Source organism: Diadema antillarum, unplaced genomic scaffold (assembly GCF_040938485.1).
Source record: "Diadema antillarum isolate AM-2024a unplaced genomic scaffold, OU_Dant_1.0 seq00000284_RagTag, whole genome shotgun sequence".
NCBI classification, from domain to species: Eukaryota; Metazoa; Echinodermata; class Echinoidea; order Diadematoida; family Diadematidae; genus Diadema; species Diadema antillarum.
Window position 1 is genome coordinate 115,823 of NW_027271312.1, and position 26,415 is coordinate 142,237.

At 37.5% G+C, this 26,415-nt stretch overlaps 1 protein-coding gene across 8 annotated transcripts in view; it reads right to left on the reverse strand.

The window, feature by feature from the left end:
• LOC139729986 (uncharacterized) overlaps positions 1 to 26,415 on the reverse strand; it is an 86,849-nt gene that overhangs the window by 38,520 nt on the left and 21,914 nt on the right. For 6 of the 8 annotated variants that reach the window (XM_071640908.1, XM_071640905.1, XM_071640906.1 and 3 more), the window contains exons 3-5: positions 6,773 to 7,012; positions 4,537 to 4,642; positions 2,571 to 2,693 (exon numbers count right to left, since the gene is read on the reverse strand). In XM_071640908.1, coding sequence (XP_071497009.1) covers positions 2,571 to 2,693; positions 4,537 to 4,642; positions 6,773 to 7,012 — 469 coding nt within the window. Of the gene's footprint in view, positions 1 to 2,570; positions 2,694 to 4,536; positions 4,643 to 6,772; positions 7,013 to 11,923; positions 12,626 to 16,820; positions 17,004 to 26,415 lie in introns of those variants that run through there. The other 2 variants (XM_071640902.1, XM_071640901.1) reach the window with 2 other exon arrangements.

Below are 26,415 nucleotides of genomic sequence, written 5' to 3' on the forward strand. Positions count from 1 at the left end.
ATAATCATGTGATCACTGAGCAGAGTATTAAACCCTTTGTGTGCATTGAGTGCTGATTGACACAGAAAACCCCATAGCCTTGTACACACTGTCCAAAGTCCAGGGTACACGAGTGGTTAAAGGGATTTTCTTTTTCAAGAGAGCAAAATATGCTATAAATGAAATAAGTGACAACTAGAAAAGCACTCTGAGAGCGCAGACCTCCACCAAGCGTGCAGCTCATTTCCACCACTGATCTTGTTCTTCCATAGAGATATCAGTGATTTCCACCCATACATACTAGCATTGTGTGCTGAAAGTCGCCCGATTTCCCAATAATAGAAGCCTTCGTTATGTCATAAACCCTCAGCTGCAAGGCGCGCCTCGCCCTAGCAGAAACTAGAGCACGCACTTCAGTGCGCGCATGCAAACCTCAAATACGCGCAGCCTGAACTCTCAAGTTCAATGACCCTACCTACCAAAATATCAAAAATCCTCCATAAATTCCCCCAAAATTCTCGGATCACTACCAAAAGTTAATCGTTTGTTACTTGTGTCATTCTAAACCTTTCCTGCAAGTTTCATCCAAATCCGTTTACTACTTTTTGAAGTTATTTTGCACACGGACAAACTAACTAACTAACTAACGAACACACATACCAACGGTAACGAAAACATAACCTCCTCTCTTGGCGGAGGTAAAGACAATAAGATTTTCAATGAGAGTTTGTGAACGTTTTAAGAGTTGGAACACAATCCAGTTTCATTTCATCAAGATCACAAAACACTGCAAGAAGGATTTAGGTGCTTTTTCTTTCTCTCTGTTTAGAACACTAATCAAGACACAAGATTTCTTGAAGGCAAAACAAACAAAGACAACTTTCTTCTGTTTCAGATAAAAAAACACTGTAATGAAAACTCTTTTGACAAGTTGTAAGCAAGTTTCTTACTACATGTACAACATGGTAGGCCGACATTGCAATTTGCATGCTTTGTGTGATTGATTCTAGATATGACAGGCAACATGAATAATTTCTCTGGCAACAAAAAGTTAAACTTCAAGTCACAAATAGATGATGAACAATCTCAGGAATTAGTGCAAAAGAAGTATTTTTTTTTTTCACTTACATTGTATTTGGAAATGAAAGTTTGTCTGAGGTCACTTTATTATTTACAAACATCAGGTAGGGAGAAAAAGGCACTGGGATATCTTACTCAGAAAACATGACAGTTTATTTGTTTTCATTCCTGAAACATATTTCTTTATTAAATACAAAATATTCCAGTTATATACTGCTTCATATGTTTCTTGCCCTGGGAGAAATACATGAAAAAAAACCAGTTAACTCTTGCCATAACTGCACTTACAGTATAAGGAAAAAAATGCACAATAAATAGAGATTATCAAATATCAGCCTATTTTATAGAATTCCTATCTGTAACAGAAAAACAAAAAATTCATTGTATAGAAATCGTTAGCATTCTCTGGGGATAAGCTTTTCAAGGTTATCATCCATTTTCTTTTAACAGCCTGTCGAATGAGATGCATCAAAATGCAGAAGACCTTCACATAGGTCACACTGGTGAAGAACCACCACAGCAGTTCTTCTGATAATAGCCCATATCATTCAACCGCATCATCGTTAAAAAAAAAAAACAGTTCTAGCTGGCTGTAGAGTACCCTTTGACCATTACAGTAACTTTATAGTGTACTCTAACTGACTTTACTACACAAAGCATGCTTTATATGACAAACATAAAAGCTAACCACACAAACAAAATCAATGCAAACAATGAAGCACACACAAACAAGAAATTGCACAGAGAAACTAGAGCCACAGAAATGGAAAATTGATAATGACTGCAATAGTATTATCCCTCATTATGGGAACAAAGCTAAAAAAAGCCTACAAAAAAAAAGAAAATACAAGCTACTATCTATGTGTAAATGTAAATGAAAAAGAGCAATACAAATGGAAGGAGAAAAGGAACAAAAATAGGGAGGAAAGATTTGAGAGAAGATGGAAATATTGATGATGATGGTGATGGTGATGATGACAATAATGATGATGATGATGATGATGATGATGATGATGATGATGATGATGATGAGGAGGAGGAGGAGGAGGAGGAGGAGGAGGATGGTGATGATGATTATGATGGTGATGATAATGATGATGATGATGATGATGGTGATGGCGATGATGGCGATGATGATGATGGTGATAGTGATGATGATGATGATGGCGGTGGCAATGAAAATGATGATGGTGATGATGATAATGATGATGGTGATGGTGATGATGATGATGATGATGATGATGATGGTGATGATGATGATAACAATGGTGATGATGATGATGATGATGACAAGGAGGAAGAGGAAGACAAAAAGAAAAACACAAAACAAAGAATGAAGAAAAGATGAGGAAGAGTGTGGAAAAGTAAAAAAAGAAGAAGATGAAGATAACAAAATGTAGAAAGGAGACAAAAGATGATGGTGACTGCAGAAAAGGAAGGAAAGAAGGACAAAACCCCACACACCACAAAGGGACAAAAAAGCACTTGGAGGAAGAGGTCCCCAGACTCACCTCAAACTGAGTAGCTTTTCTCTTCTCTGATCCCTTGAGGGACTGGATCTCCCCACGGCTCAACTTGGGAACAATCTGAAGCTTAGTGGTGTCCAGCTCACCTATCCTCTGACTGGCTTTGAACTGAAATGTCAATGTAAAAAGGAAAAGAATAAGAATATAATGAAAATAAAAAGAAATAGCACATAATAATAAACCAATGAGCTTCAAAGGCTGACAATGCTCTCATTTAACCCATTCCATGCTGAATTCTGAAATCCCCATAGACCTAATACACAGGCCACAAGGTTCCCGTATAGCACGGGTTAATAATTCTCTGTGAGGGCAGGCCAGATAAGCTGAACCCCAGGGAGTTTAAAATATTTTCCCCCTGCATTTACATGAACTTTCATTCATTGGTTATTACTTCAGCATTAATATACATGCCTATATCACTGAATTTTATAAAAATACAGAAATGCAAGATTAAAATAACCTTTAAAAATGTAATGCTCTGGTAAATGACAGCTTTCTTTTCATCACGGCTTTCACAAGTGGAAACCTCACAATTCTCTCCATAATTTTCATCAATATTTGTATTCACTGCGTACTCTAAAATCCACACTGCCCCTTTGTTTTGTTTTTTGGTCTTATTGGGTATTGAGCAAATATTGGTCTAGTGACTGCTATCACAGATATATATTATAACACAGATTATATACATACAGTAGAATAGCATTCATTAAACTGGATTTCCCCTGCTAAGCTTGTGCTGAACTTTAGTCAGGTGAAAGGCAAACACAAAACCAAGGTAGGTAAACCAAGAGGGCTTTTAGACTGACAAACAGAACCCGTTGGTAATCACGTTTCTACGGCACACTCATTAACATTTTTAGAACAATGCTCCTCTTCTCCAAAAGTGTCCTCCTGTCTTGTCCCTCTTGCATGTCATAATATATATCATGAAAAGGGGTGTAACATGGTTCTAGAAGCTGGCACAGAATCAAGAAACTCTTCTTCAAAGTACTGTAAAGCAAGATGTTTATGTGGCATGAAATTTTCGCAAATTTGAGGTGATAATCTTTTTCGCGGCATGAAATTTTCGTGAGTTGCCACTGGCATTCAAGGCAGACAGTATTGACCGATTCGGGTTCGTTGAGGGCAGCAGACAATTTGTGGCACTGGGCGCAGTCATTACCTCAAATTGCGGTGTCCCAGCCGACCCCCACCCCCCAGGCAACATATTTATTGCGCACTTGTAACAAAGGTTCGTGCACTAAGCAAGCATTCGCGCACTCAGTATGAGACGCCTATTGGCTAAAGCAACCATGCATCAGTTTTTCATTCCGTGCGCGTGCTAATGTAGGGAGAGGGGTGGGGAAGTGGGAGGGGGGGGGGGGTCGGCTGGGACACCGCAGTAATGGCGCTGCCCATGCCGATAATACACAAAGCGCGTCACAGAATCGGTCAATACACAAGAACTTTCGTGTGCACTTAATTTTGCAAATCTTAACTCTTGCCAAATTTGTGAAATTAAAATGCATGCAAACATTTCAGTTTTAACAGTAGCCACTTCTTTACTCTCCCAATTCTAAGCGTATCATAAATTGTATTACCGTAAATCATTCCACTGTGGAAGGCATTGTGGCAAAAAAAAAGAACTATTACAAACAAGATCATCATTTTCTGGGTAAAATAGCCACTGATTTACAGTCCCTGGGGATGGATTATACAAAGACATTCACGAAAAAAAAAAGTAGAGAAATGGAGAACAACTGAGAGAGATAGAGAGAGAGGGAGAGAGAGATGAAAACTGATAAGCCATGGCAACCAGTATGTGGGTTTTGCAGCCAGGGGCAGCATTTCAGAAATACCTCAAGAAGTGAGAGATGGGGTAGGAATATTATATATATATATATATTTTTTTTTTTTTTGGGGGGGGGGGGGGGGTGGTGGGGAAGGGTTCAAAGGTCACTCAGTCAGTTACCTGTGAGATGTCGGTCCTGCTGGCACTGCTGGGAATGATCACATGACCCGTGGGGTTCAATTTGTTCTTGGCTGCAATCATGACCACAAGGTCCATCATTTGTAATCTGGTCAAGAAAAATCAATAAAAAAATGTGGGGAAAACCGTGCACATATTAGGATGTGAAATGGGTGATGCAGGGAAATTACATCAAATTAAGCTACTTTGGTTAAAATCAGCCAAAATAAAGAATGCAAGAAAGCCAGTAACATCCAAGCATATGAGACTATCATCTTTCATGTTTGAGTGTTTCATTACCCTGGTACCTGATCTTTTGAAAAATTGCATTACTACCTTTGATATATTCCTAACCCTAACTTACAGATTTTGAAAAAAAAAATTGTAAGGGTCAAACATCCCCCCCCCCCCCCCATTCTGTCCCAAGACCCTCAGGTATATCATACACCGGCACCTTTGGTATCAGGAACATAAATAAAAAAGAGATTTTTCCAGGGTCATCACGCTTTACAGCTAGCTGCGTTCTTTGTATCAATCCATGCAAAACCACCTAACATTCCATAAAGGAAAATACAATTTATGATGCTCTTTACTTTGTGATAAGTTGGTATCAGTACCAGTTAATGTATCATGAAACCAAAAGATCCACTATTTTCCTCATATTTTCTGTACAATGTATGTATTTTTTTTGGTTGTTTTTTTTTCAGGAAAAAGAACTGCACAGACCAACAATGAAATGAATAGTTCAATTTATATTACTCACAGCTGGCTGAAATAGTTATACCTTTCTTTCTATCATAAGACACTATTCATGTCTTACAGCATCACTTAATTCTTTTGTGTTTTTAAATTAATTTCCCCTCAAAACAAAAATAAAAAAAACAAAAACAAAAACACATAGCTGCCATTACAGATTGAGAGGGATTAGAGTATAAAAATCCTTCATGTCTTGGAGAAATTACAGGGAGTAAAATTACATCTGGGGCCCATTCTCCAACCGAGGTCACATTATTTTAAGGACGCTAAAAAAACAATTGAATGTTGTTTTGCAGAAATCACTGGTGTGCACAATCTCCAATTCACTCCTTAGGCCTATACAAGGTTCCAGGTCTAGAGACCTGTTCAATATTGAGCACCACAGCGCCAGTGGGATAAAGGGTTTCAAAAAGCGTGAAATATAGTACTAAGAAAATGAGTTTGCAGTGCTCAGTTCATGCAGGTTACAATCTTTGTGCAAATAACGGTAAGAACATGAAGCTAACAGAAAATGGGCAAACTCATCACTGGTCTTTCAGACTTATCAATCAAACCGATGGAGCTTAATGCTACCATCTGAGCAGAGATCAATGCAAGGGTCAGAGTGTATGAGGGTAAATAAAGACATGGTGCAACTTTTTGGCATCTACTCCTAGTTTAACAGAGTGTTTGTGATTAAAGGGCTGTGTCCAGCTATGGATTTGTTCAGAGGCAAAGATCTTACTGCAACATACAAAAGTTACTCGCACTTTGAACTAAATGAAAAGACAACTAATCCGCAGAATGGAAATATTGCGGCTTTTGATGTTCTAACACACTCCAAACTTTTTTTTTCTTTTTTTTTTACAAGCAAATCTGCACAGAATAATTATTCACAAAAGGTAATCATGAAAGATAACTATTACATATTCAATGTCATTCAAAACTGTAATACAGTGAACATCCCATTTCATCACAGCTTTTTAAATGATTATTTGTAGGTTTGGCCACTTATACCCATTGTTTACTTGACCTCAAAAGTTGTTCACAAAGTTCACACGAACTTGAAAATCATGAAGGGAATGAGTTAGAATGTCATTACAAATGTTTAAATTGTATCATCATTATTATATCATATCAATATCCCAATTTATTGCTATTACTGACATCCTCCTACATATGACAAAAATCCCAGAATAAATATTCTAACAGGATCAAAACACTGTTAGTAGGTAAACAAACAAATGAACAAACAAACAAATAAAAAAAATCCAACAATTATGTCACCAACACTTGGCCTATCATGACTGCACATCATTTCACTTTGTTGTGGTTTTGATTAGGTATGCTTCATTTACATGATATGTTTTCATCTTCACTTTTCTTACAGCCAATATGGTGCATTACAATTTATGTATGCATCATGATAAGCTGACCATCAAACTTGAGTTTATGAAATGACTTCAAATCAAAATCAAAGAATTCATTGCAGTCTGTCACTCACTTGTCATCAACTGTTGCTGTGACGGTGTTGCCACTGGGCAACGTGATTTCTAGGGATCGCTGCCCCGGACCCCTGGGGATTTCCCCACTCCCCGTCGAGGTGTGGCTGATGGCCGGTGAGGGCGGGGCACCATTGGACTTGGTGGAGCCATTGCTGGACTGCGCCGGGGTGGGGCCCGGAGCAGGAGGGGGCTTGGTGGCATTAGGCGGGGGCGGGGTGGTCTTGAAAGACTTCTTGGTCCTGCAGAGAATGATGAGAAAACATAACAAGAATCAAAGTCTTAGGTATTACAAAAATAATTGGAAATGCCTGATATGTAAGTTTGGAAATCGTAATTGAAATATGGGGAACTTCAAATGCGATTACCTCAAAATATAACTCTTACGCGAAATTTGCATACACCACGGTTCGAATGACCGCCAACGACATGAAGTGTGCATACACAATAATACATCAACCAGTTCTTAAATTAAGTAAGAGAGATGGAAATAAAAAAACAAAAACAAAAATAGGGGACATGAAGAGGGAGGGGTGAATTGAATGCGAATATATTCAGGCACCTAAAATTCACTATTTTTAGGAACAGATGTGCATTACAGCCAACATGATTGGAGATAAAGAAAGCCAGAACTTTAGATAATAATTTAAACCTATAGTAGTGATCAACGTTTTTCTGATTCAAACAAGAGCAATGCAAGGCCTGTGGCATTGAAATTTCTATGCTGCATCTGTGTTCTGTCTTTCCGTCACTGCAAGCACCTGGTAATAACAAATATATTTGGTCTGTACTACTTAGTGTACTGTGTCCCATGCTAAAACCACTACACAGACATTACAATCTAGTACTGACAGAATACATACACTGACTTATTTTTATATACATTTTACAATCTAGATGTAAGGCATACATTGTGTTAAATTGCACATGAATGATCAACTGATCTCAATGACACTAAAGAAGAAAAAAAAAATAACATTGTCGCCAAACCTGACACCGAAGTTTATAATTCCCTGGCACCAAGGCACAGGTATATTCACTCCTGCCCTAGCTATATTCAGTTTGCATGTACTGTCAAAAAAGTGAGAAAAAAAATGAACAGAGTTGTTCATTTACTAGGTCCCTTGTAACAAACCTCAGGGGATCTGAGAGGTATAATACAATGACCTTTGAACCTGGTGCTAGCAAGTGAATGGCAAAGCAACACACTTCACTTTACAATCGATAATCTGTGCAAACCTTCAATTTCTGAGATAAACCAGTTTCGTGGTGTCTTGGCACAAGAGCTTGCATTTGCCTGTTCTCAGTCCATACCCACACTTTCCATACAGGTGTACTATTAAATATATACCAGCAATAACACACAACCTGACTTATCATGAACAAGTGCTACATGTTATGTACACCTACAATATTCACTTAAAGGCACTGTTCAAAGAATTGGTTGTGGCCCAATTAAAAAAAAAACATCAAAATTTGGTCACTGAACTGTATAATATTATTTAAATGCATGAATAAAGCAATAAAAAACACAAACATGCCAGCATATTATAAACGTTTTGAGAATTATGCTGGACAACTGTTAAAAGGTCTAAGAAAAATTATGCTATTACACAGGTGCTTTAGTTAATGATATATTCTCCCACTAATACTGTCTACAGGAAGTATTCAGTGAGGTAAATCTGGGTCCTGTTACATATCACTTTTAAGTATCCTAGACAACTCAGTTAATTAAGTTGACCAGCATAATGGGGAATATCAACTAACCTTGGTTTTCAGAACCTCCTTACCAGAGATTTTCTCTGGTAAAAAGTTTCATGAAACAGGCCACATGTCATTGATAGATTTTTCACCTTTTCTTTAGAAGCACAAAGTGTCTATTTAAACCTTTTTTCCTGTTTTTTGAAGCTTTGTGTATCACACCATCAAGACTCTAATAGCATAAATTTGTGACCATGCACCTCACATTTTTCTTCAAACTGGAAACACCGTTAATTGGTGTCTGAAGTTGGTGAGAAAATTACTCTGGCAGTGACTCTACGGAGTTAGTGGTGTTGATCTTTGTTCTATATACATCATTAATACATGGAATTGTCAATTATCAGAATTATGTCATGTGATTAGGGGAGTCAAATGATCTGGCATGCACTATTACACTGCTTAAATGGGACTCATTTCTCTTCTTATGTTAACAGCATCTACCAGCCATAAGGGGCATTTATATTCCAAAGTAATGGAAATTGGAATGGGGGAAAAGCAGAGTTTTTCAATGTACCATTTACACTGCAAGATAGAAACAGAAACTTTCTGTTTGGGGGTTGTTTTTCTTTTCTTTTCTTTTCTTTTTTGGCAGGAAATGAAGAATTTGTTCGCAAAAACCAATAAGTCCATTTTTGCAGATTTTGAAGTACGGTCTCTGTCATAAAGAACAAAATAATACCTTTTAAATGATATATTGGTCACTACATATAAAGGTACAATTTTGAAGTTATGGTCAAAAGAAGCAAAAATTTTCTTATTATTCTCTTTATTTTTCTTGACCTTTAATCGCAAATATCTCCATTTGGCAAATATGGACCTATCGGTTTTTGTGAACAAACTCTTCAAATGCACAAGCAGAAAGGCAGAAAACATTTACCATGTCTCGTGGTACCTTGAGTAACTATTTCCAAGTCAGCGTCTCAAGCAAGTCAACATCTCATGCAAGGTTACTCATTTGATATCGAAAAAAATAATCATGAATTCATCTTTTATGGCCTCATACAGCAACAAGGACAGTCTCATAAAATCTTCTTGGATGCATGTTTGTCATCTTTGTCTGAAGAGCACTTTCACATTCATGTAAAATGTTCAGATCTAATTCTGTTTATCTGTCAATACCAATCCCCACCCTACAAAAACACTCTGTACAATAACACGTGTTTCCTTCCGTAACTTAGTAATCATTACACATCATCATTTAATTTGCAGCCCATGTATACTCATAAAATGACAGTGTAGTATAGTTGGAGTGTCAACAGACTGCATCCAACAGAATTCATGAATTCGGAAGAAATTATAAAAAAAAAGGAAGGGCAAAATCATGAATGTGGCTTCAATGACTTTGAGCTAGCATGACAACAGTTACACCAGTTTTAATGCTGGTTTTAAGGTGACTTAAAGTTCACATTTTATAGGGAGCAGAAACGCTGTAAGTATCTCCATTACATTTACTGTTATTGCTGCTTGCGAGGACATGATATGAAGAGACTACAGTATAATTTTCTTGAATCGATAGGATTTTTTTTTTCTTGGAAGCACAAATATTCATCCCAGCCTTGAACATTCTCATGAAAAGTTATGAAGGAAATCAATTATAAATGCTTTTCCATGTAATTTGTCACTCTGTGTATTTTGAAATAATTGTCGTACATTGTTATTCTGTTGCAGGGCCCCCAAGAATAAAAGTGTATATAAAACCACAGATGGGGCTAACCTTGGTAAAAAAAAAACAAACTGTTAAATAGGCCTATACAGACAGATAAATACAGAAATAAATTATATTATGACACACTTTGCAGAAGAAAAACAAAAGCAAGCAAATGGATGACTACAGTATACCAATGATCACTCGTATGATGCACACAACAAGCTACATATAAATATTGTCATCTAATAATTACTTTGAATGACAGCTTATATACTTATGGAAGGAAAGTGATAGGCTGCCCAGACCGTTTAAGACTTATTAGAAAAACATAACATCACAGTCACACTATCTGAATCCACAGTTCAGAAGTATCAACGGGTGACTGGAATGTAATCCAATGATGATCATACATTTTTGGGCACTAATATATCCCATAATTTTGCTCATATTGTATTGTACTTAATCTGTTTTTCACTTTCCAGCATTATAAGTCACGCAATTAAATATTGCCTACAGTTTTTTTTTAATCTATGGTAATTGATATTGCAGAGTAAAACAATAAATAGATTTGTATTTATTTTTTTTAAAAAATCCCTGAAAACACACATGCAGAGCGGGTTTGGTTCCCCCAAGCCAAAAAAACAAAACAACAACAACAACTAAAAAACAACAACTGATACATGTAAACACACACAAAAAAAGCACTTGAACATCATGGAAGTACTCTGAAGAACCATTCAAAGCGATACATATCACTATGAAAAGTTCTCTGAACAATATAACTCCACTCGATTTGTGGTCATTACCGGGCTTCTGTATAGGCCTACACCACACCACTGAGACTGATCTTCCTACAATTTCATACGTGGTTAAATTCGCAATCACGGAGTGCAGTCATGAACAGAAAATGTACATGCAAGCACATTGCACTTATGTCTGCCTGATCAAAGTTAATATTTCTGCATGTTGTTAAATTTGCAAAGAGCACCTGACTTGCAAAATTTGTGAAAATAAAAACCCTGCGAAGTATATGGCACACATGTACATTATGTATATTACAATTGTCTATGCCATATATTTCGCAGAGTTCGATATCGTCTGCGAACCTTCTAGCAGCGGATATCAATCATTACCTCACATGTAGCATCACGAGTGATTTTGAAAATCATTATGATACACTGTTCTAGACAGTATACAACTACAGTCGACCTTGCTTAAGTCAACCTTGCACAAGTCGAATAATCACCAAAGTCGAAGGTCTTTTCAAGTCCTCTTCTATTCATATTCTTTTGATTTTAATTCCTCATAAGTCGAATATTCTCTAAGTCAAACTATTTCTTCAGTCCAAATAGATTTGACTAATAAAGGCATAAGATTGACTGTAGTTGTAGGTACAGACACCACAAGAGCATTCTAGGATCTCTCAGCTCAGCCCATATAGTTCTACAGAAGTTTGTGGTTCCCAAACAATTCATGTACACTATGCCGCGTCAGCTATGGCGTTCAATGCAATATCATTGTTTGTCCCACCATTCTACTGACAAAGGTATGTAGAGTTTCTACTGAAAGCAGAAGAGTCACATTCCCTCATCACACCCTCCCCCAATCTCCAATGACCCACTGGACTCAAAACAATTCATCCAGCTTGGTCCAGAAGATTTAACCACTTGGGGGTGGGGAGGGGAGGAATTAAAGGTCACAAGAACAGAGAGATTCCTACCATGGGTGCATTATATATACCGACCTTGAAGTTGAAAAGCAGCATGCACAACAGGACATGATTCCAATTCAACCGACTCTTGCACGTTTTCCTTCAGACATTCCAGATGAAATCACTACGCCTGTCTCCAGCATGGAGCACTGGTATCATAAAACATATCACTGCATGACATATATATTACAAGTTTCCACCAGCCAGGGGCACAGTAGCAAGATCGAGACTGGGGAAAGAAAAAAACAAATCTTTCACGAAGACGTAAACTTTCCGTCTCTGGCATGGACGATGACTCAGAGCAACGAGAGAGAAAGGGAGAGAGATAGGGAATAAAAAAGTGATCTAAACTATCCTCTAGGATTCTTTCCAGTTGGAGCAATGATGATAATCACATCGGATGTCCGAATATTCCTCAGAGCCGGTCACAAACATTCACTGACGACTTGACTCGTACGGACAGAGTGCTCTTCTAAAGTTTCCCTGCTACGTGTTTTGGCCACCGCAGAGTGCCAGAGTTTCTATACCCCCTCTCTCCTCTGTAGCTTCTCTCTTCTCATTCGACGCAGAGCAACATGACACCTGAATCTCGGAGACATTCCGTGCCCTACTGGTAGGCGGGTGCCAGATCACTTGCTACTACAAAGCGACCCCACCACGCTAGGGTGTACTGTATACTGTAATGTGCATTGTAAACAGCTCAGTGAAGCCCCACTCTCTAATCTTCACTTCACCACACATTCCAGTGGTCCGTGTGCCGCATTCTCCCTCCGCAGCAGTAATAGCTACTACATACACATTTGTACCTGCCGTACCCTGGTCCACAGTGTACACCCTAACTGAAGAGAAGGTGGGGGGGGGGGGGGTCTGTACTTCATAGCACAAGAATAGACCCACAACAATAATACTCGAAGAGAGACTCTGCAGGGACAATTGGCACACTGTTGGGAATTGAAAGGACAGCTTGTAGTCTTGTTTGCCCCAAAAGGACCAATGGGGAGGGGTGAAAGGGGACTATGGGAGGGGGCGGTGGTGATTCACGGGATATGAATGGGAAACAGGCATTGACCCACTGGTGTATGAAACTGGTAAAGGGGGATGGAATACAGCAGGACCAAAGTATAGACTCTGTTGTTTAGATCCTCTTTGGCTCAAAGTCAGCCTCTACCAAATAATCTCTTCCCCCTTTTCTTTCTGATCTCATAGCATTTTTTTTTTCTCCACAAAATTCAATGCTAACAAAGAAGCCAATGACAATGATTTCTAAACAATACCCAGGTCGGGTGACCTCCACGATTTGCTTTCTTGTCCACGCCCCTTCACCAGAAGCGAGTCTGTACTGTTTGATGAGGGACTAACTATTTACCGAGCAAAGACAAGTCCCATGGCAAGCAAATGGTGTGTGAGAGAAAAGTGTACGTAAATTTCTGCATCACTACCAGAAGTGCAAATAGTGCCCCAGAGCCTCGTTTAACCCCCCCCCCCAAAAAAAAAAAATATATATATATATACAGTCATCTTTAGAGTGTTGATGCCTTTTACACGTGGAAGTACAATATAAAAACAGATGGCTTGGTAATGTTGCATTTCACAGGAATCCATTCTTTCTCAGTCAGAGATTTCTTACTTCTTTCTTAGACTACTGTAAGACCAGAAACATTCACGGCATGAAACTTCACGAATTGGAGCCGATGGACTTTTTCACATCATGAAACTTTTGCAACACACCAATGGCATTCAATACAACTGTGTACACACACACATTTACATGCATTGCACCTTTAAATTTGCAAGTCTTGGCTCCTTGTGAAATTCCCAAAAAATTTCACGCACATGAAAATGTCTGATTATCCGTTATTATTAATTATAATTATTCAGTATCTGTGTCATTATCAGACTGCTAGGAATAAGACTCCAGTACATTCTTTCTTCTTCCTTCAACCTCTTTTTGAACAGACGATTCTTGCTTTCTCAGACCCCGTTTACAGTGCGAGGCTCGGCCGCGGCTGAGCCCGTCTTCATTTCAGTGTAAACGCGCAAAAGGCCAAATGCGGGGCCAAAATTGGCCGCGCATTTGGCCACGCTCTGGAGGTGGTCTCGGCCGCGGCCGAGCCCGGCCTTTTCTCAGTGTAAACGCACACTGGGCCAAATGCGCGGCCAATTTTAGTCTGGCTTCCAAACCCTCTGCCCGTACTATTTCGCTATTCAGGATATTAACCCCCCTCAACGTCGAAAACTAGTATAGTTTAAGGTGGTTTTGTCCTGCAAAGGATTTTTCCTTCGGCAAAGGCCTTTGCCCGAACGGCGACTTCATCGCCACGGAATCCAGTTGGCAAAGGGTCTGAAAACCAGACTATACCAAGTTGCGTTTGTTTACAAGCAGAGCGCCACTACGACAAAATATTGAAAGGTTTGAATTAAAAGCGCGGCCGAGCCCGGCAGTGTAAACGGACAAAATTGTGGGGCTCGGCCGCGGCACGGCCCAGCCCCACACTATAAACGGGGTCCATGTCCCAAGATGATTTGAGAGACCTCTGCTATTCATATAATAAAAAGGAAAATCAGTACCAAACTCGTATGTTGTACATACTTTCAAATTTCATTTTTCATACTTTTCTTATCATAATTTCATATTCTTTGAGTGTAAATGCTACAACTAAAATTGCACAGACACAGATATAAAATACACTGCAAACTTCTTATTAAACTGAATATATATTGCAGCAAATGTGTACATTTTTAAGAAGTTTAATACATTCTACTCTTCAAAAATAAGCAGTATGCTTTGCCAATAAAAAAATGTATTTTTCTCCAAATGTGCTTTAGAATGCTTGACAATTTCAATTTTGTCAATTTTTAACCAACATATTTGCTTCTGCCTTAAAAATATGTTTTGATTGTTTTTCAATTGAATACTATTTTTCGTCTGTTTGTTTCCTATTTAATTGCTGTTGTTCCTACTTTCCAGTTATTTAACTGTGTATTCATTTATATATTTGTTTATTATTATCATTATTATCATTATCATTATCATTATTATCATTATTATTATTATTATCATCACCATCATCATCATCATCATCATCATCATCATCATCATCATCATTATTACTATTATTATTATCATCATTATTAACCATGATGGAAATGACATCTTACTATGCAACACTCAAAGTCATGATCTTTGGGGAAATATTAAGTCATTGGAGGATGATACTGCCTTTTCGAATAACCCACAGCATACCTTGATATCTACTCTCTAAAAGAGTGACCTCAGGGATCACTCGAAGATTTTTGGAATGATCCCCGAGGTCACTCTTAAATGAGTGAAAATAAACATTTTCACTCAAAAATCACTCCAGTTTCACTCTAAATTCACTCTTTTTTTGTATTCACTCCTTCAAGAATGAATATTTTCACTCGATATTTTTAGAGAGTAGCTACAATAGCTGCATAGGAAATGATTCATTGACATTTAGTTGTTTCATGTTGAACACTATGATGTGGAGAATTTGTAGAATTTTTTTGTTTCAGATATGTACATGTATATTTAACATTAACAATTAGGAAGCAGGGTACACCAACTACCTTGTTTGTACCAAGTATTTTTGTTTTTTCAATATGATTTGTATGTTATGATTTTTTAAGTATATATTTGGAAAATATAACTGAATCAAGGAGAAAAAATAGCCCATGATGGTGAGAAAATTTAATAAGGGTTGTTACTTTGCCTAGTCCCACTTATGTTATATCATACTCTGCTGCTAAAAAGGAAACAAAAATGTAAATTGCTGACTGATTACAGTACAAAATCAAAGTCTAAAGTTTAAAACTTTGTTAAACTAAGAAACTATTCTGGTTCAAAAGCTTTTTATTGACAATAAATCTTGGGATGAGTACATAGACCTCTTGCTGTGTAGACACAAGAGCCATTAACTAAGCTCATTTAAGGCTATTTTGATAAAAAGACAAAAATCTACCTTTTTCCAGAAAGATGAATTTAGATACTTTCACAATGCTATCCTCTATACATTTCCCCATCATTTTGAAGTCCTCTGATCATCTTTTTCTCACTATCTAAGATATAATACTGTTGCCCAAGAGTCTATATTTTGGTGAATTTGAGCTTTTCACTGCTAATATCTCTTTCAGCAATATATGTTGCTATATCCCACCATCTACCCCCATCCCAACCCATTTCAAAAGGTATCCCATTTCCGATATAATACTTTAATGTGGTTGGATTATGATTCCGCCATATCATAACAATTTTAGCATCTGACCCTCTCAAAAATTCATGAACTCCCTCTAGATCTGCTATTGTGTGCATTGTGGGTGTGAATGTTTGTCCTAGTTTGTGTGCACATCGAAATAATTGCTGTGCTATAATGACCAATCAGTCAACTTTTGATTATAGCGTGAAATGCACTGCTTCCATTGATGATAAGGACTTGGCATTGTAAGAGCCTCTAGGTATTCATGGGTTAAAAAAACTGTATGTATTCACAGCACTACAGTTGGTATTAAAGCTGCATAAATCAAACTAGACACCCCAAACCATGAAACACTCAAATGGTATTTCCTCTTTGAGCAATCAACTGGATTTCCTTTAGACTACACACAGAAGCCAACCAATTTCAACTAAGTGGATTTGTGTAACTTTGCAGAAGAATACTTGAAAATGATACATAGAAATACAACAATGTATTACACTTGGGAGCCTTGAAGTAACATTTGAAGAAACAATACAGAAATGCTGACTGAAGTGTTTCAGTGGCTCCTACTGTCACATGAACATTAGGGAACACTACTGTCAGTTGAAAAAATGAATTTCATAATGATGTAAAGCTATTGACAATATTATGTGAATGCTATGATTAGAATGAAAATAGTATGGCTATATTCATTGATATGCAATAAGTACACTAACCTGGACCACATGATAATGTGGGAACTGGCAGTATTATAGCAATCCGAGATTCAGTAGTGGAATATTAGTCACTTGCAAACCCAATTTGCTTGAAAATCCAAATTGGAGCAGAGTTCCGCAACATCTCTCACAGATATTCCATTGCAAAGTCCTTCGGCAGCATCCTTTGGTTATTCGGTTTGTATTGTGTGGAACGAAAGCAAAGTGGCAAACTTCAGCACATGCATGCGAGGACGTATGCTCTCAGGTAATTGCTCAACTTCATCTTTGGGGCCAGAACGGAGCTGGAATTTACTATTATTGTATCACCACCGCAGCCAAAAGCTGTACCCTACCCGCTACCAGCCTGGGAGCTACACCCCAGTGTGTCGGCATGCATTCCAAAGCAGCGGTGGCCTTAAAACACGGGGAGGGCCCGAGGAACAAGGCAAGCACGGAAAAACTGCCGGCATACAGTCTGAGGCGATGCAATAAAAACGAGGTATGTATACATCTCCTGGTCTCTTGTTCACTACCTATTGTTCTAGTAGCCTTGATGTGCGATCTCTTCAGAAATCGTTCAAGCGTGAACAAGGAAAAAAAAGAGGTACTAAATACTTCGTGACTGAGTAAGTATAATTGGAGAGAGAGAGAGAGAGAGAGAGAGAGACGAGGGGAAAAAAATCTGGAACCCAACGGAGGGCTGTGTCTGGCAGTTCTGGCAGGCAGTTAGAGTAAGAAGAGTAAACAGAATCAAAAGGGGTGGGGAGGAAATCAGATATAACTTTTCAAAGGGTACAAAGTCTATTGTTGTTAATGGTAATCCATTTAAAAAGACTTAAGTTCAATAAACACAAAACTGAAAAAAAAAAACCTCAATGCATTTAGGGCCAAGTCAATGACATTGACACTGACGGGCAAAAAAAAAAAGAAGAAAAGAAAAGAAACAACATTTGCAAAATCAAACACATTTGTCTCCCATCTTTGCACTATTGCAGGCATTATCAAACAGTCTCATGATCGAAGCTGGTTGTTATTTTTTTCTTCTATAATATGTCTCACTCACAGGCAAGGATAACTACTCTGCAAGCTGATACTCTCCAATTGTTACATAATAAGCTGGATAGACAAGGATAAACATGTACAGTGACAGGACTATCAAGAGGATACTATATATGCCTAAACTAAAGCTTTATGTCTTTTGGACTGGAATACTGATGTGATTACCTGGCTATCTATAGTATTATGACACTCCAGATAAATGCACTTTGGAATACTTGTGATTACCTGTTTATCGGGACACATATTAGGGCATGTCGTATTTCATCTTTTAAAATGGGATAGAACACAGAGGACATATTCATTGTGACAGTATATATTCATTGTGACAGTATATGCTCCCACAAGAAAAGGGTACCCAGTATTTGAGAAAGCAAAACCCATACAAAAGAGAAAGCACAAGTAACATCTCAGTAATTTGAATACTTATTACAGATAATCATCATATCATGGCAATAATGATAACAATCATCATAACATTCACAATCATATTAGCAACAGACTACATTATAGATTTCTTTGCTAACAATATGACAATGACAATGACAATAATGATCACGATAATTGCATGATAAGTGAGTTTAATATATAATGCAAGAAATTTCAACATTTATCTGTGAGAAGTGAATGTTTTCTTGTCAGAAGGCAACAAAGGTGTTCTCATAATATGGAGCTTAATCCATTGAGGATGGACTGATTTTGCTATAACACGTGTTTTCCACAGACACCTGCCCGAGTATTTTCAGGACTCGTCTTCAACGGGTTAATACATTTATTCCATATTGAGCCCTCAATCAAGTCAACAAACCATGATTACATTATGAGCTTACGACACCCAACATCATTCCTCCCTAATATTAAAATCCGAAGAGGTGATTTTGCATGAAAAGGGGGTAGGCAACGACCCCTAATACCTCCCTCTCCACCGGTGGAAGGGAAACAAACATGCCTGCTGAGCACACACCACAGATTCCCATTCACGATAAATTATTGGCATATTTCAACTCTTTTCAAGTGAGCTTGACGTCAATGTGAACCTCCCCTTTAGATCGTGAGAGCGGATAATGGATCCGCGAGCACGACAATGGCTGCTTACAGGAACTGCTGCTGTTGATGATTTCATAATGATAATTGACTTGCAAAAATGACATGCTGTAGAAGGAAACTGACTTCGCAGACATGCACTTTTTTTGTGTGCCTGTCTCATGTTCAAAGTAGTCAATAATTATCACTGGCCCAACAGGAAACAAACTACCTCTTTCCCCATATAGAAAAGGATGATGAACAAACAAACACACAAATACATGTCTATGAAAATCCTTATAATATCGCATACAAAATGAAGAGTTTGATTGCAGAAATGAGTTAACTCCATTATTGTTAATTTAACATGTTTGCAATTAAAGCTGCTAAAAACTTAACCACTGAAATTAACATGTTTTATAATCAAACTCTGCTAACACACTGCAGGATGCAGATGAAAAAAAAAAAAAAATTCAATATTATTCAAGTCTGTACCCAACTTTGTAAAGCATCTTGTGGAAGATAAGTGTATTCCTGTGATTTTCTGAGGTACAGGAAGCTATGATGCTGACACTTGTTTCCATAGAACACGAAATATCATCAGGTGGGCAAACAATATACAACAGTTTGTGCAATGACACCACTATACAACAGGTGTCTTGCACCCAATATTGTACCCATGAAACTGCAGGCACAGTAGCAATAGATTCATGTACACTTGAAGTACCAGTATGTTGGCATATCACCTTTGGGAAACGCTCTCGAAAAACTGACAACTGTAAATATTAAAGTGAAGTGTGGTGTGGTGTGATATGTTGCCTTACTCTGGCCCGTCTTCACTTGGAAAAGAAGAAGAAAAAAATTATGGACACCATTTTATAGGAAGAAACCTTTAACAGTCAGTTGTATTGTGTGTTTGTGAAACCTTCTTGAAACCATGGACCTAGTTGTAGGTCCATGTTGAAACTATTCTCTATTATTGTAAAACAAGCGGCTGAGCTACAAAACTTTTGATGCCTGTTGAAAACACTTTGTAAAGCTGCATGGGATTTAAAAAAAAAAAAAACATGTTTCTTTACATGTTGTTCACACACAGTATGCAGCGAAAATTATTGTGATTGGAGCTTCAAAAAACAAAAAAGTATTGGACCAATTTTTGCATAACAATGCATACTGCAAGACTTTTTTTGTGTCAAAATATATGAATAATGGTTTTTGCATCACGCTGCAATAATAGGTGTTCAAAAAATATCAACTTTAGGTGTATGTGAATGCAGTTTCAATACAGGCATAAAACCCTGTGCGAAATGAGAAGGTATCATCCTTTAATGATGACTATTTTTCCCTCCATGATTTTAAGTTGTCTTACACATGTTGACATTCGGCATCCGAGGCCCGTTTGATCTGCAATTTGAATAAACCCAGGGACTGGATGGCAAAGAACCCCTCCCCCTAACTGCAGATTGCATTACCATTCATGTACATACTGTACATAAAGTTCAGCACCACAAAATATGACTTGGTGATGCTATTTCATGATCCACATATTGTACTGTCGAAGTGGAACTTTTTCACAGGTTTGAAATTTCCACGCATTTTGCACAATGTGAAGCCAGGATAGAAATTAAAGTACATTAATTTTTGCCTGATATGTGTCATATTATTTCATATAATCGGTCATTTGCACATGCTGGACCTTACCTGTGGAATCAGTTGCCTCAAGCTATCTGTTACATTTCGAATGTTGACTCCTTTAAAGTTGCCCACAAGACTCATTTGTTTGTAACTGTTTTCCAGTAGAATTGTATATTATGATTTTTTTTCCCATCATCATTATTGTGTCATTCATTTTCATGCGCATGTCTGTGTAATGATTTTTGTACTTCATAACTCACTTTTCTACTACGCCTTGAGCACTGGCGCATTATAAGTACTCTGTATTATTACTATTATTATTATCATTATAATCAATTTCAAGGTAGGCATGTTGCGGGAATAACTTGTACTACATGTAGTTTTCTTCAAGTTCGCTATATAGTCATATGGCATGAGTGAATTTACTATCATGATGCAGACCAGTTATCTTCTACCATAGTATGCGCTGCCAAACCCTTAGCCACCATGGCGGGGTCGAACTGTTTGAAGTACTTGCTCGATTGTTGTGGCTGTCCATGAAATTCGAAACATGATGCAAAATTAATCTTACCCACAAGAGCGAAAAAAAAAAAATTACCAGCACGAAAATTTCCAAGTTCACAGCATTAGAAATTTATAAGTTTCATGAACAAAGGATACCACAGATTGTTTCATACTAAACATCTGTCATGGATGGGTGAAAATCATTTCATTAATGATATCAATATTAAACATTTTGATTGAATTCATCTTTAATCTACACTCATAATATTAGCTGCCAATGACAAGACACTGTATGACAAATATTCAAATTGTGAAAAACATGATTAATGAGGAATATATATGCTATATAAGTGTGCAGTAGTGTGGAACTTGTCTAATGTGAAATCAAAGAAAATACTATGTCATGAACACAATCACCTTCTAATCATTTACAAGAATCAAGGCCTAATACTAACTTCTTTTTCTGGTGGCCTGTTCAGGCCACTAAAATCTTTAAAATCTGAAATTTTGATGGCCTGATAAAAGAAATGTATTTGCCTGAAATAAAAGGAAACATAACAATCCCTTTTGAATCATAGCTGCCTGATTGGTCCTTCAACAGATGATATTTTTAGAAATTTGGTGGACCGACATTCGTATTTACTGGCCTGGGCCATATCAGGCCACTGCTAATGTCAATCCCTGAGAATCTGATATCAATGCACTCTGTTCCACTTTATTGTACACAGTAAGCAAAATATATTGATGCAAAAGTTGTGACTATCCTTGTCATGTTAAGAACATTTCCTGGAACAAATCCAAAACCCTTCTTCCATATTCCCCTTACAAAGACCCCCTGACAATGGGACAACTGCTTCTGAGTACATTCAAGGCATGTGGATGAAGTTTACACAACATTCATCTGCATATTTTTTTCACCATTTTTATTTTTATGCAATTCATAGCATCTTCCTAGTTGAGGAATTCATAGCATCTTTCTTTTTTTTAAAGATAAAAACTATTGTGTTGGAAGTGTAACTACCCTTACAGATGAGCAATCTGGGGGAATTTGAAGAATTTGTTATCAAAAATGACTGAAAAAGAGTCGGTGACTGTCATATTTGCGAATGTCTCATATTGCGACCCATGTGGACCGCTGCGTGACGAACTTTGTGAGGTTCAACCATTGTTTGTTTATACTTTTTAGAGGAAATACAATTGCACCCTCCGGTTAACTAACTCTGTTCTTTGAGAAAAATTTAGAGAAATACCAGCTACGTTCAAGTTTTAACGATATGACACAAAATATCTTAATGGCAATGCATTTTTTCCCTGATAGTCATTACCAGCCTGTCATGACTGAGTTCATGGCTAAGCTGTTTTGTGGCAAATCAGGCAATTTCTTTGAATAACAAGGAAAAGTAGAAATTACGCGGTGCGTAACATATGTCCCCGCCGGAAGTAGCATTTTGTAACAAAATGTGCAATATAGGTAAAAAATCAAGGTCAAAGGTCAAAGAAGTCAAAGGTCAAAATTCTGTGTAGAAGTTTTGAAGCCCTCACCTAGTGCCATCACATAAAGCAAATGGAATCGAAATTGGGTTAGAAATGGCGAAGGAGTAGCATTTTGTAGCCAATGTACAATATAGGTCAAAAATCAAGGTCAAAGGTCAAAGAAGACAAAGGTCAAAATTCTGTGTAGAAGTTTTGAAGCCCTCACCTAGTGCTATCACATAAAGCAAACGGAATCGAAATCGGGTTAGAAATGGCGAAGGAGTAGCATTCTGTAGCAAAATGCACAATATAGGTCAAAAATCAAGGTCAAAGGTCAAAGAAGTCAAAGGTCAAAATTCTGTGTAGAAGTTTTGAAGCCCTCAACTAGTGCCATCATATAAAGCAAACGGAATCGAAATCGGGTTAAAAATGGCGAAGGAGTAGCATTTCGTAGCAAAATGTACAATATAGGTCAAAAATCAAGGTCAAAGGTCAAAGAAGTCAAAGGTCAAAATTCTGTGTAGAAGTTTTGAAGCCCTCACCTAGTGCCATCACATAAAGCAAACGGAATCGAAATCGGGTTAGAAATGGCGAAGGAGTAGCATTTTGTAGCAAAATGTACAATATAGGTCAAAAAATCAAGGTCAAAGGTCAAAGAAGTCAAAGGTCAAAATTCTGTGTAGAAGTTTTGAAGCCCTCACCTAGTGCCATCACATAAAGCAAACGGAATCGAAATCGGGTTAGAAATGGCGAAGGAGTAGCATTTTGTAGCAAAATGTACAATATAGGTCAAAGGTCAAGGTCAAAGGTCACGACTGAAATTCTGTGTAGAAGTTTCAAAGCTCCCATGTAGTGCTATCATATAAAGCAAACAGAATCAAAATTGGCTCATAAATGACAGAGAAGTAGCAAATTGAAGATTTTGATCACACACGGACGCACACACGGACACACGGACACACGGACACACGGACGGACGGACGGACAGACGGACGGACACACGGACACACACACGTACGGAGCCCGTTTCATAGTCCCCTGCTCGAACTCGTTCGGCGGGGACAACAATGTCGATTTCCTTGTGATGTATCCCATTCATACTTCATTTGATTATGTCCTGCAGAGCAGCAAATATAATCAACTGAAATGTATCTGTTGTTGTAATTGCTGTTTTAAGTTGTGAATGATTTTTCCTATCATCATCACCATTATTACTTGTAATGAATGCATTTTTAGCTAGCATAATGACAATATTTTCTGCCTCCAAAGAAGTGGGACCATCCAACAAGAGCTCTTTAATAATGACGCTTGTTTGTTTGACGTGACTTTGACATGGATGAGTACAATACAGGTATTCAGCCTCCTAACGCTTGTGTCAACAAAAGTTACAAATATCCCAGTGTATTCCCACTGTTGCTTCCTTTTTATTTCTGGATACTCACATATGATTAATTTTTTTTGTCCTGATCATTTAGAAGCAATTAGTTCCAAATTTTTCAGCAGCCTACAACAAATGAGTGATTTTGTGACAGTGTCTTTTAGTATAAGAGGCTGCATGATACTGTTAGTAAAATGATAAAACACACACTGTAGTGTCATTCATATAAAGTAAATCAAGTGTTCATTTGCTAATTCTGAGTTATTAAAACTGGACATTAATGCTTGAGTACGCTAGTCTGACAAGCACTTTAGTACGTCATTAGAAGTCTTTGAATTAGAGATTAAAATTTGCTTCATCACAGTTAAAGTTCATGAATAATTAGAAAGGGAATTTCATGAGTAGGCCTACCTACCTTTACAGCATTATCAAAATATTCTGCTTGCTTACATTTAATGTTTGACCGGGCTACAATAAAATGCAACCATTAAAGGCTTTTACAGCATGCTTCTCTCAATGAACAGGGGAATAATCTGGCAATCAATAAAGTCCAATAGTGACAGAGGGTCAATTGACCACTGCTAAAATGTAAACACTTGCTGAAAAGCAAACATTGTATAAAAACATGTGCATGTCCATGTGAGTGTGACATTGCATAGATTCATTGGACTGATAGCATGTTGAGACTGACAGCTAGCCAGTAGCATCACAAACATAGTGGACACTGTAAGCTGGTCGGATCTTTTCATCTTTTTTTTTTTCCATTACTTACTTCTGTATCCCTGGCCGAGCATTACCCTAGATCAGATTGCTAACTGTAAAGCAAATATTGGATAGGCCTATACTAGGAAATGCTACCAGGGGATGAATGCCCCTTCCCCTTTGAAGTCACTGGGGTTTTTTTTTTTCCTTTCTGAATAGTTAGAAATAAAGAGGCCATCAACTCAGGTATATAAAAAAAATAACAAGGGAAATATGATTATAAATTGTATCTTCAACTTTGTGCCAGTTACAGAGTGTGCTTGACCTTTTAAATTTCATTCCCTACACATTTCATAATTCTGGTGAATTTTCAGCTTGCACCCACACAAAAGTCTCCTTAAAAGCCGGTAATAAGATTGCTTGTTTGGGAATACAAGAATCAGGAACATTCATTTTCCTCTCACTAATATAGCTTTGCACAAACAAAATGAAAGATACAGTACTTCTGAACACTGCGCTACCTCTTTCAAAATATCTGTTGTGCAAAACATGTTACTTTTGGAGAGAAATGGAAGAAGAGATTAATGATTGAACAGAGAGAAATTGAAGTCATCTCTCTATTAAACACTTATGATACTCTAAGTTTAAAAAGTGATTGTTTCCTAAAATTTTTATCACAGCAAATTACCAGATGGAATATATCCCTCTGTCACTTTGCCACACTTTCTTCTGAGATTAGTTTAGACCAGAATAGTTAATCAGTTAATCTCCCTTTATTAAACAAAGAGCTTGGAAAAAAGCACAGCATCAGGATTTTATTTTTACTCTCAAACAAACAAACAAACAAACAAAGAGTGACCTCTATGAAGCTTTACAATTAAGGATTAGGTGCCTACTACCTTTAGAAATGAAATGACCTTTCCGTAAGCATTCCATTTACTGATGAATTGTCATGTGGCTTGCAGAAAGGCACATTTGACTGCATTTGTCTCAGAAAACAGATTCCTGCTTGAACACCTGATTTAAACTGTTTTTATGATGCCATTACTTAGGCCCTATATTCTCTGGGGTGAGTTTAACCATGTCATATCACAGAACTTTTAAAAACAGACTGATATTAAACCATCCACACGAGTAAGACTGAAATAATTCATTTAGGTCAGAATTCAACCTAAAAGTGAGCAAACATTTTTCAAGGCCTCACATTCCTATCGCCCAATCCTGTAGTGGGACAAAATGTTAATGTAGACCTATATTTGCATACCAGGCTAGGACAATCCATAAAAGATGTCCATCACTGGCATAACATGTATTGTCGCTTATCACGTAGATACATTGCTGATGACATGAGAACTTTGATAAGCTTCCTAGAAACGTCTCCTTATCATCCCTGTTGCTTCATTTTATAGCATGGTGACTTCTACAACCCCTGTATAGTGCACTCCTGTTACAACAAATACAGTTGTAATGAAACTCTTGCTACAACAAAGTAAAATCCAGCACCACAAATTATTGTCTATGCAATAATCTTTGTGTAATTCTATAGCTCAACTGTAATTAACCTTTGATGTATAATGAAGCAAAACTGCCGTTCTTGAGGACTCCGTTTTAATGGGAGTCGCCTGTACCACTGGGAAATGCTAAAAAGGTGTATGTGGGTTGTTGGATTTCTACATGTTAGAAAGGCTTTCCAGTCAATTCGTACTGAAACACAGAATGGGAGAAACACTAATCAACCTTTACAATGCAAAAATGTTGTCCCAGTTATCTCATGAGTAACTCCATAATCTTACAAACTGGTGGTTTATCATGAGACTCCAGCCTGAAAATGTCTACTGTTAG